General features: G+C 45.0%; 1 protein-coding gene across 2 annotated transcripts in view; it reads left to right on the top strand.

Moving 5' to 3' along the window:
• The window catches only part of naf1 (nuclear assembly factor 1 homolog (S. cerevisiae)), a 243,195-nt gene that overhangs the window by 5,429 nt on the left and 225,809 nt on the right, over positions 1-11,957 (top strand). For both annotated transcript variants that reach the window (XM_048620095.1, XM_048620159.1), the window contains exon 2: positions 1,271-1,891. In XM_048620095.1, coding sequence (XP_048476052.1) covers positions 1,290-1,891 — 602 coding nt within the window. In that variant the 5' untranslated portion in view covers positions 1,271-1,289. The remainder of the gene's footprint in view (positions 1-1,270; positions 1,892-11,957) is intronic.

Raw genomic sequence — 11,957 nt, 5'->3', positions numbered from 1 at the left:
TCTCTCTCTCTCTCTCTCTCTCTTTCTCTTTCTGTCTTATACAGTGTAACAAACAGCCAGCACAGAGAACAGCAGGTAGAGAAGACAAACTGCTGGCTAGTACAGAAAACACTGGTACAGAAAAACAAGTTGCAGGTGTTGTCTTCGGCCTGCAAAGGAAGGTTCACAGGACTCATTCAAGGTCATGCAGCTTGTCGAGTATCATCATTAACTTGCCCAGCCTATTTTCCCATCCTATACAATCTATTTACTCATGCAGCTGTTGAATATCATCATTGACTTCTATCCCTTCGGCCCATCCTGTATAGCAATTGTCTACAAGGTTAAAGCAGAACATTTGTGCCCTCGGTGTCATATTTGATCCCAGGCTGAGTTTCCAATTATAAATTTATGTTGTTGCCAAAACTGCCTGTTACCACCTCTGTAAGATCACCTGTCTCTGCTTCAAGCCTTCTGTTGAAATGCCCTACTTGTACCTTTGTTGCTACTAGACTTGCCTAGTTTGAGACTGTACTGGTAAGCCTCTTGCATTCTGCCCTCCATAAACCTGGCCATCTTGGACTCTGCTGCTCATATCCCAAGTCCAAATCAGCATCAAATTCTGTTCATACATCAACTTCCGCTTGCTTGTGTCAACTAGTTGATGGTTAAGTTGTGTCTATTTTGAAAAAAATTTCTTGTTTTCAAATCCCTTGAGGTTTTGACCCCTCTGTCTATAATAACCTCCTACCCTACATGTCACTAGTTCTGCTCCCCTAATTTTGCTCTCTTTAAGTGTCCACGATATTAATCACACCACCATTGGTGGCCTTAGAATTCTGGAGCCTAGGTGACTCAACTTTTCTCTAAATCTCGTTGACTCTACTTCATTTTCTTCCTTTTTTAAGGTCTTCCTTCAAACCTGTCTCTTTGGCTATCTGTCCTGTATCTCCTAATGTGTACTTACTGTCATAATTTCTTTTGTGGTTCTTCTATGCTTGGAACATTTTTCTAAAATTTAAAAGTGTTGTATAAAGACAATGTTTTAACTGACTGATCTGACATTAAATGTTTGTTGAGATCCAATACATAACCGTACATATTTTTATCTCAGGCATTTGTGAGGAATAGACAAGAAAGTTGAGTTGAGGTAGAAAATTACCTATGGTTGTATCGAATAAGTGAGCAGGCTTGGATGAGCCACATGGTCTACTTTTTTATTTTTGTTTCTTTCTGCTTGTTGTGTTGCTCAGTTTGCATTCTTAATCATTTTTCTTTGTTTCCTTTTCAGTTTTGATTTTTGAGGAAGTATGACAGACCAAAGAGGAGATAGAGACATTCGACCCTCTCAACAGACAGACATCACTGAGAGGACAGTGGTCTCGGAGGGCAATTTATTGTTGGAAAGCAATGATGATTTGGCTGCCAAACAACATGAGCAGCCAGCAGCAGAATTATGCAATCAAGCAGCTTCTGAAGTTTGTGTGATAAAGCAGAAAGATTCTACAGTTCAGCATGAGCTTGGTGTTCCATCTCTACAGAGCACTGCAAGTGAAATTAGTGGTAATGTGCTGCCTTGTGTAAGTCCGGTAACACCTGTGTCTCAAGGAAATTTGAATGCTGTTAAATCAAGTGAGGTCAGTACTTCTCAGAAGTGTGACATTACATCTGCTGCTCCTGCCTTGGTCACTGGTGATCAGGAAATGGAAGTTTCAGTGTCTGCTCAGCTGGAGATGTTATCATTTAAAAGATCACAGTTGAAATACCAGGAAACAGAATATGCACAAGACCAACACTTCGGCCAGGAAAATAACTTCCCACAGGTTGATGTTACATTCCAAGACAATGCAGCTGACGTGGAAGATAGTGAAGGTGATGAAAGTTCTTCATCTGAAAACTCTTCATCGGACAGGTGAGCGTTCCAGGACAGGAGTTGCTAATACTAAACTTTTTGACAAATTTACAGATGGTATAACACGAGAATAGCTAGTTTATCTCAACAAAGAAATTGAAATTACATGTGATTGCCAAAAATAGTTTTTTTTTCTTTGTTAGTTAGATAGTTCACTTCAATAGGGTACCTATTGAAAGAAATGCCCTAACATGACACTCTGCAAAAGTTTTCCTTTCATATTCAGGGAGATGTATACCCCCTTAGTCAATTTAAAGGAAAACTTGAAAATTCTTTCCACAGAGGCTTTCATAAGCTGAGTGCTCCACTATGTACAGAGCAAGATTTCAAAACAGGTATGAGATAAATAACTATGTTTTTGTGCTGTTTGTTGAGTGATAAATATGAACAATGAAAGGCAAATTGTTATGCTGGGTGTACAGCATATGCCAGGTGACTGATTGATTTTGCTTGATCCTGTTTATTCATTCCCCATCGCCTGCTGGCTTAGAGATCGAAGTTCCAACAACAGTGTTGAGCTCAAGATGGTGAAATGAGGAAAGGAGTTATTTTTGGTATTACACAACCACTCCAACAGCTGCTTGCATTTTTTAATACCTCTAGTAAATGTATGCAAAATGCTCAAATTTACTTCACCTAAGTATAACAGATGAAAGAATGAGATATGAGAAGGGATGATGAAATAAGAGAAGTGGGGAGTGAAAAATGATGTGGTGAGGTGGAGTGATTCAGTAAGGGAATCTGAGTGTGAGGCCTTGAAGACTGAAGGAAAGGTGGATATAAAAGTGGCCATCATCAAACAATTCAGACTGGTGGTATGGTGTATCACTACCATACGCGTAGAAGCTGAGTGTGTGACCTTCAATAGGGGATAGCATGTTGGTGAGGAACCAAGAAGGGACCATAAGTGGTGCTAGAAAAGTTACTATTATTGGTTGTGATAGGAAATGTGGCAGTCCTCTCAAATGTGGGCAATCTCACTGAGCTGGAGCACAGAGGAGGGACATTGCAGAACCATGGGGAGATGTACCATTTATGAATCACAGAAGGTAGGTCTGCAGGTACAACAAGTAATTAGGAAGGCAAATGGAATTTTGTCCTTCATTGCTAAAGGGATCGAAATTAAAAGCAGAGAGGTTATGTTGCAGCTGTACAAGGTGCTGGTGAGGCCACACTTGGAGTACTGTGTGCAGTTTTGGTCTCCTTACTTGAGAAAGGATGTACTGGCTCTGGAGGGGGTGCAGAGGAGGTTCGCTAGGTCAATTCCAGGTTAACAGGGTTGGCTTACGACGTGAGATTGAGTAAACTGGGACTATAGTCATCAGAATTTAGAAGAATGAAGGCTGGCATCTTATAGAAACATACAATTACGAAGGGAATAGATAAGATAGAAGCAGGGAGGATAGTTCCACCGGCGGGTGAAACTAGAACGAGGGGGCATAGCCTCAAAATAAGGGGGGGAGCAGATTTCAAACTGAGTTGAGGAGGAACATCTTCACCCAAAGGGCTGTGAATCTGTGGAATTCCCTGCCCATGGAAGCAGCTGAGGCTACCGGGTTGGATGTTTTTAACACAAAGATTTTTGAACAGTAAACGCATTAAGGGTTACAGTAAGCACTACTGTTAATGTGATGTATATCAATGATCACAAGGTTCTCGATGCAATGCCACAAGTCAAAATACAGAGCTCATGGAATGACAAGAGCAATAGTAAACTGATATTAAGTTGGCGGACTGGAAGTAGAAAGTACTGGTTAATGAGTGTTTTTCGTGGCTGGAGGGAATGATCTTAGTCAGCTTATCCAGTGTTGAGACTGTTGCTTTTCCCGATGGACATTAATGATGTAGATCTTGAAGTAAAGAGCACAATTTTAGAACAAAAAAATTGTGGATGTTATGAAATTTGCAAGTATTGTAAATTAGAGGAAGCACACCAAAGCTCCTGAGACAGCAGCTTCCAAATTCATGACCCATCCAGAAAGACTAGGGAAGCAGATACGTGGGAGCACCACCTGCAAGCTTCTCTCCACTCCATTGCACTATTCTGATGTGGAAATATATCGCTGGGTCAAAATTCTGGACTTTGCTCCCTGATAGCATTGTGAGAGTAGCAAATGGAGTAGAACCGTTCAAGAAGGCAGTTTGCCATCTCCTCACAGGTTGCTCGGGATTGCAATAAATGTTAGCCCAAAAGTTAGTGCCAACTTCAAAAAGACATGGACATGACAGACTGGGTGAACTAGTGACAGATTAAGCTTAATGCAGAGAAGATAATGAAATTGAGAAGCAGTATACAATGGCTGTTCAATTTTTGGAAGAGAATGCTTGTAGGAGATCTGATGGTGGTAGTATTCAAAATCCATGGTGGGTCTGGATAGAGTAGGTAGAGAGAAACTGTTCCTTCTCATGAAAAGATGAAGAATGTCAAAGTACAGATTCAAAGTAACTGGCAAAAGAAGCAAAGGCATTATGAGAAAAGCCTTTCACGCAGTGCATGGTTACGGTCTTGAATGTGCTGCCTGAGAGAGGAGGACGCAGGCTCAATCCATGCATTTAAGGGGGAATTAGACTGTTCATTGAAAAGGAACAGTGCAGGATTGCTGGGAGAAGGTATGGGACATACATAAAGCTATAAATTAATTAGTGGTAGGGTGGCTGGTGGTCAGTTAAACAGAAGTTTAATAATTGAAATTTTCTGTCTGTCTGCCCCTCTTCTGCGGTTACGTTCATTCCCGGGTGTCCTTGGCGACGGATCATGCAGTGTCCGTTGTTGAAGATATTAATTTAGTCACATACCGGAGCTTTAGACTTTGAGGTAAACATGCTTTATTCGTGATATCATGGGGAGCCAACGCTGACAAAAGGTCAGGCCCGTAGTCTCCGATGAGTACAAAAACAAGGCAATACTCCTGAAACACACACTTGCAGCAATGCGCCGGCATCTCCAGGCACTACAATCAAGCCTACCCCAGCTCAGAGCCTCCCTCTCCCAGACCTGCAAAGGACCTCTCCTGTTTTTTATTCTACGTAGGATCCACAACCTGAACTCCCAATTCTACTCAGCTTTATTGGACACTAAAAACCGTAAGTACAGTAAACTTACTGGTGCCTACCACCCAAAACGGGCTTCCTCCACCCCCCAAATCCCCAGCCGTACCCAGGACCTTCCCCACAATGGGTCCGCCGCCATTGGCCATGAGGCCACTATCGGAGAACCCACAGATGACGTCACATCCGCCACCGCCGGGTTCCCCACTTCCGGGACAGCAAGCACCATCGCTGCCGTTGCCACCGACACTGAAGTCGCGACCACCCTCACCGCTACTGCCGCCGCCTACCCCGCTCCTCCTACCTCCGACGCCGGTCCGCCCATCACCGACGCGGACGCAACTCCGCCCACCGCCGACACCGGCACAACTCCGCCCACAGCCGACGCCGACGCCGACGCAGCTCCGCCCACCACCTCCACAGCCAGCAGCTCCAGAGGAGACAGCAGCACCCAGCCCTGCCGAGTCTTCACCATCCCCCCAGACCTACCCCTTACTGAGGACGAACGGTCAGTCCTCAGTAAAGGGCTCACCTTTGTCCCCCTCCACCCACAGATCAACGAATACCGCTCACGCTTGGACATAGAGCAGTTTTTCCGCCGCCTCCGCCTCCACGCTTACTTCTTTAACCGTGAACCTAACCCTCCCTCTACTGACCCCTTCTCCCGCTTCCAACACACCCCCTCCTCCTGGACACCACCCCAAGGCCTCCTATCCTCCCTCGACCTCTTCATCTCCAACTGCCGTCGAGACATCAATCGCCTCAACCTCTCCACCCCTCTCACCCACTCCAACCTCTCCCCCGCAGAACGTGCAGCCCTCCGCTCCCTCCGCTCCAATCCCAACCTCACCATAAAACCCGCGGACAAGGGAGGTGCAGTTGTAGTATGGCGCACTGACCTCTACATCGCCGAGGCCGGACGCCAACTCTCCGACACCTCCTCCTACCGCCCCCTTGATCATGACCCCACCCCTGAGCACCAAACCATCATCTCGCAAACCATCCACAACCTCATCACCTCAGGTGACCTCCCACCCCCGGCCTCCGACCTCATCGTTCCCCAACCTCGCACTGCCCGCTTCTATCTCCTTCCCAAAATCCACAAACCTGAATGCCCTGGTCGACCCATTGTCTCCGCCTGCTCCTGCCCCACCGAACTGATCTCCAACTATCTCGACTCCATTTTCTCCCCCTTGGTCCAGGAACTCCCTACCTATGTCCGTGACACCACCCACGCCTTCCACCTCCTCCAGAACTTCCAATTCCCCGGTCCCCAACACCTCATCTTTACCATGGACGTCCAGTCCCTCTACACCTGCATTCCCCATGCAGATGGCCTTAAGGCCCTCCGCTTCTTCCTGTCCCGCAGGCCCGACCAGTCCCCCTCCACTGACACCCTCATCCGCTTAGCCGAACTCGTCCTCACACTCAACAACTTCTCTTTCAATTCCTCCCACTTCCTACAGACAAAGGGGGTAGCCATGGGTACCCGCATGGGCCCAAGCTACGCCTGCCTCTTTGTAGGTTACGTGGAACAATCCCTCTTCCGTACCTACACCGGCCCTAAACCCCACCTCTTCCTCCGTTACATTGATGACTGTATCGGCGCCGCCTCGTGCTCCCACGAGGAGCTCGAACAGTTCATACACTTCACTAACACCTTCCACCCCAACCTTAAATTTACCTGGACCATCTCTAACACCTCTCTCCCCTTCCTGGACCTCTCTGTCTCCATATCGGGCAACCACCTCGAAACCGATATTCATTTCAAGCCCACCGACTCCACAGCTACCTAGAATACTCCTCCTCCCACCCACCTTCCTGCAAAAATGCTATCCCCTATTCCCAATTCCTTCGCCTCCGCCGCATCTGCTCCCAGGATGAGGCATTCCACTCCCGTACATCTCAGTTGTCCTCGTTTTTCAAGGACCGTAACTTCCCCTCCTCGGTGGTCGAGAACGCCCTCAACCGTGTCTCCCACATCTCCCGCACCTCATCCCTCACACCCCGTCCACGCAATAAAAACCAAAAAAGAATCCCCCTCGTCCTCACGTACCACCCCACCAACCTCCGGATCCAACGCATCATCCTCCGACACTTCCGCCATCTGCAATCCGACCCCACCACCAAAGACATCTTTCCCTCCCCACCCTTATCTGCTTTCCGGAGGGACAACTCTCTCCGTGACTCCCTTGTCCGCTCCACACTCCCCTCCAGCTCCACCACACCCGGCACTTTTCCCTGCAACCGCAGGAAGTGCTACACCTGCCCCCATACCTCCTCCCTCACCCCCATCCCAGGCCCCAAGAAGACTTTCCACATCAAGCAGATGTTCACCTGCACATCTGCCAATGTGGTATACTGCATCCGCTGTACCCGGTGTGGCTTCCTCTACATCGGGGAAACCAAGCGGAGACTCGGGGACCGCTTTGCAGAACACCTACGCTCGGTTCGCAACAAACAACTGCACCTCCCAGTCGCGAACCATTTCAACTCCCCCTCCCATTCCTCAGACGACATGTCCATCCTGGGCCTCCTGCAGTGCCACAACGATGCCACCCGAAGGTTGCAGGAACAGCAACTCATATTCCGCTTGGGAACCCTGCAGCCCAATGGTATCAATGTGGATTTCACAAGTTTCAAAATCTCCCCTCCCCCCACCGCATCCCAAAACCAGTCCAACTCGTCCCTGCCTCCCTAACCTGTTCTTCCTCCCACCTCAAGCCGCACCTCCATCTCCTACCGACCAACCTCATCCCGCCCCCTTGACCTGTCCGTCCTCCCTGGACTGACCTATCCCCTTCCTAACTCCCTACCTACACTCACCTTTCCTGGCCCCATCCCCGCCTCTTCGACCTGTTTGTTTCCTCTCCACCTATCCTCTCCTCTATCCCTCTTCTATCCGCCTCCCACTCTCTCCCTATTTATTTCAAAACCCCCTTCCCCTCCCCCTTTTCTGATGAAGGGTCTAGGCCCGAAACGTCAGCCTCTCTGCTCCTATGATGCTGCTTGGCCTGCTGTGTTCATCCAGCCCTGCACCTTGTTGTCTCGCAATACTTATACACGCTGTTATAGATTGAGACAGTTGTTACAAGCAGATAAGCCTGGATAGTTTATCACGTCCCCTTAAGGCAGGTCATATGCAATGTCATATTTCATGGTTCCACAACTTGTGGTTGCTGATATGTTATCTTTAAGCGGAACGTGTCTTAAGCTTTGAATAAGCTTTGAAACATTGAATCAGCAATTCTAAGCTTTCTGCAGATATGCAACAATTTGTCGCATATCTCTTACTTGACCTATTTTCCCATCATTCCAACCTCTAATTCTAAGCTTTAGCTACTTTCTACATCTAATTGGTCTTGACACTTTAATTATTCTTCTACATCCATCAACGCTCTTGATGCCTTTAGAGAGAAGTGGGCACTGCGGCAGATATGTACTTTTAGTTCCCCTCCAGCTCTGTTTTAATTTAGATCCTTCCTGCTCTCCCTACCCACCCTCTTCACTTTTAATTGTTTGCATTGCCCATAATGGCCTTTGCTTGTAAGTACTCAGCTGGATACACAGGTGTCCTTACTGATGGTTCAGCAAAAAAAAGTCAGTGACTTTGGTAGGAAGGCGCTCAATTGTGTGTGATAGCACTTCTGGGTTTTAAACAAAATTGTAAGTAAAGTGCTGACTCAGAGTTGTTGCAGACGTGATGGTCCAGCATGTTCTTTATAACAAGAATTTTGTGACTTTCGGGGTTTTGCAGTGAGTTATGAAGGGCAAAGGTCCGTAACTAGAGGGTTGGGTTCAGATTTAGAAGATGACAGCATGTTTAAAAATTTGAGACAAGAAAGGAAAATTGCTTTCTGTGGAAGGGTCTAGGCCCGAAACGTCAGCCTTCCTGCTCCTCTGATGCTGCTTGGCCTGCTGTGTTCATCCACCTCTACACCTTGTTATCAAGGAAAATTGGAGTTTGGATCAAAGAAGAAAGGTTCCCAGTCCTCTGCTCTACCACTGATTTCCATCACTTTCTTTGTCTCAACTTTTGATTTGGATACTTTCTGAGCACCATTAGCAATGGATGGTGCATCCTTCTTATTGACCAGAATAAAGTTTTGCTGAGCGTTATAAAATATCTGCTTAAATTTTTGCTGCTGCTCATTTACTGACCTTTTCCTTAGACTGTTCTTCTCGTCCACTTTAGACAACTTCTTCATACGTCTTTAAATTGAGAATGCTGGTTTGAGACTGTAGTTGCTCTCCCTCAGTGATTTTTTTTTTCTATGTTGCAATCACTATCTCCTAGAAATTCCTTAATTATGAGATTGTTCATTAATCCTAACTCACTACTAGATTAAAAATGGCCCATTCCTAGGTAGACTGTGCAATGTACTGGTCTAAGAAGCAATGCTTGATGCATTCTACAAATTTGTCTTCCATGTTGCTTGCCTATCAGATTTGTGTAGTCAATATGCAGATTAAAATTAAGCACGATAGTTGTAGTATCCTTCTTGCATGCCTCAGTTTTTATTTCCAGATTTTTATGTTTTGTTGTAGAGTGAGGTAACTCTTCAGGGATCTAATGAAGACTCTCACCTGTTGCGTAGTTGCTTTCCTATCACTTATTTCTATCCAAACTGATATCAAATCACAATCTATTGCGTCTACATAATTTCCCATCACTGCGCTGATCAGCTGTTTTTTTTTTCCCCCACAAAGTAGCCCCACTTGCTTTACCTTTCTCTATAGTTTTTTGGGAATGTTGAACACCCTTGAATGTTGAGTTCCAAGTCTTCTTCACCCTGCAACAGTGTCACTGCAATAGCTATCAACTTGTATTCATTTATTTCTATTTGTTCTATCAACTCATTAATCTTGTTACAAATGCTGAACACACTTGGTAAACAACTTTGAGCTTTGACATTTTATCATTGTCACTTATTCCGGTTCTAACTTCTCTACATTTATGCAGATATTTTCTGCACCTTTCTTGAGCATATTGATCATGATTAAACTCTTCAGTACCCTGGCCCCCTGCTCTCTCATTTCTTTTAATTTTCTTTTTAAACCACTTTTGTTTGATTGATCACCAGCTGCCCTACCACTAGTTAGTTTAAAGCCTTACATACGGCCAAATAAAATTATTTGCCAGGAGACTAATCACAGCATGGTTCAAATGAAGCCTGTCCCAACGGAACAGCAATCTTTCCCCATTGTCCTATGAATCAGAACGCATTTCCCTCTCACCTGTCTTTGATCAATAATGTACTTCTCTCTAATCTTTTTACCCCGCAACAGTTTCTGTGTAGCTTGAGTAAGAATCTGTCGATTTTTAACTTTGTGGCTCTGCTTTCTAAATTTTTTGTTATTTTTATTTTGGTGGTTTGCCCCTTACCCGTAAGCCCCAATATTTCCATAGTGCGATTTTCTATAAAATGATGTTGCACAGGAACACACTATTGAATTATAGCAGAACAGACTGTATTGGACAAACGTGCCTCCAAAACAAAATTCTGGATCCTAATACCTGCCTTGTGCACAGTTGCAATCGCCTGTCTCTGACTGTGGAGAAAATTTGGTGTAATTAATCAAAGGGGTGTGATTTTTCTCCTGAAGTGATGTCCAGTCTGAACATCATCCCTCCTTGCCTTACTCATCTGGTAGATATTTGTTGAAATCATAGCTGAATTCCCTAGTTTTTTGGCTTTGATACTGTTAGGTTTTCCCTAATGTCTTCCTTTGCCTGCATAACTCTGTTTTTCTTCTGTGGATTTCCATCAATTTTACCTTTCTCACGTTGGCCGATATCTGTTATAAACATGTCACGTGGTTTGTTATAGGACAGGATTGATTGCTTCCATATTGGTACTTTCTTTTTGTAATGTTGTAATGCAATTCATCCTGTACTCAAATATGCAATGTGAATTGGTTCCATTTGTAGCTGATGTAGCTTCCAACATACAGTTGACTGTTGCATCAAACATGTACCTTGCTTCTTCAGATGTCAAATGTTAACATGCTATTGAAAATGTAATGTAGAAGTCTCTACCTGAATGGTGCTTACTATATTATCTTCTATCTCTACTGCATATGGTGCCATATTATGATACCTACATAATAATCACCCAGAATTATCCCAGTGTTCTCTATATTTATATGGGTGATATCTCTGATTGTTAATTGAAATTATGGCATAATACTGAAGAATGTGTTATAAATGATAACATGCACATTTTAAACTCCTGAGCTGGCAATTGGTCAGGCCGTACTCCCTGTGCGGTGACAAGTGCAGACTTATTATTTACAGGGATACTTCACCCTCGTGAAATTGTTTCCAGTTCTCCAAACTCCGGTTTGGAAGCATCTGTGGAGAGAAAACAGAGTTAAAGGTTCGAGTCCAATGACCCTTCCTCAAAACCTAGTTCCTTTCTGAAATGGGGGACATCACTGGACTCATAATGACAGATTTTATCCTGTTTAAATCAGACAAATTAAACCTTAAATAGGGAATACTAATACTAAAATTTAACAATTATTGTAAGTTAAAATCTGGTAACTAATTACAGTAAACTCCCTGTTATCTGGCACGCAAGCATTTGGAATTTATTTTTTTATATAGGATCCCTGCAGTGTGGAAACAGGCCCTTTGGCCCAACCACTCCACACTGATCCTCGGAGCATCCCACCCAAGCTACACATCCCTGAACACTAGGGGCAATTTAGCATGGCCAATCCACCTAGCCTGCACATCTTTGGACTGTGGGAGGAAACCGGGGCACCCGGAGGAAACTCACGCAGACACGGGGAGAATGTGCAAGCTCCACACAGGCAGTCGCCCAAGGTGGAATTGAACCCGGGTTCCTGGCATGGTGAGGCAGCCGTGCTAACCGCTGAGCCACCGTGCCGAATTCTTGCGTAACTGGCAAAAACTTCAGAAAATTTACTACTTTTGTAGGATTTCTTCAAAAACATTGAATTGAAATTTGCACAGCATGTTCTGATATGTATATGTTCACCTGCCGCATGG

The sequence above is a fragment of the Rhincodon typus genome, chromosome 1 (genome assembly GCF_021869965.1).
Source record: "Rhincodon typus isolate 14 chromosome 1, sRhiTyp1.1, whole genome shotgun sequence".
Classification (NCBI taxonomy): Eukaryota; Metazoa; Chordata; class Chondrichthyes; order Orectolobiformes; family Rhincodontidae; genus Rhincodon; species Rhincodon typus.
The sequence above is the reverse complement of the archived record's forward strand: the minus strand, read 5'-3'. Positions and strand labels throughout refer to the sequence as shown.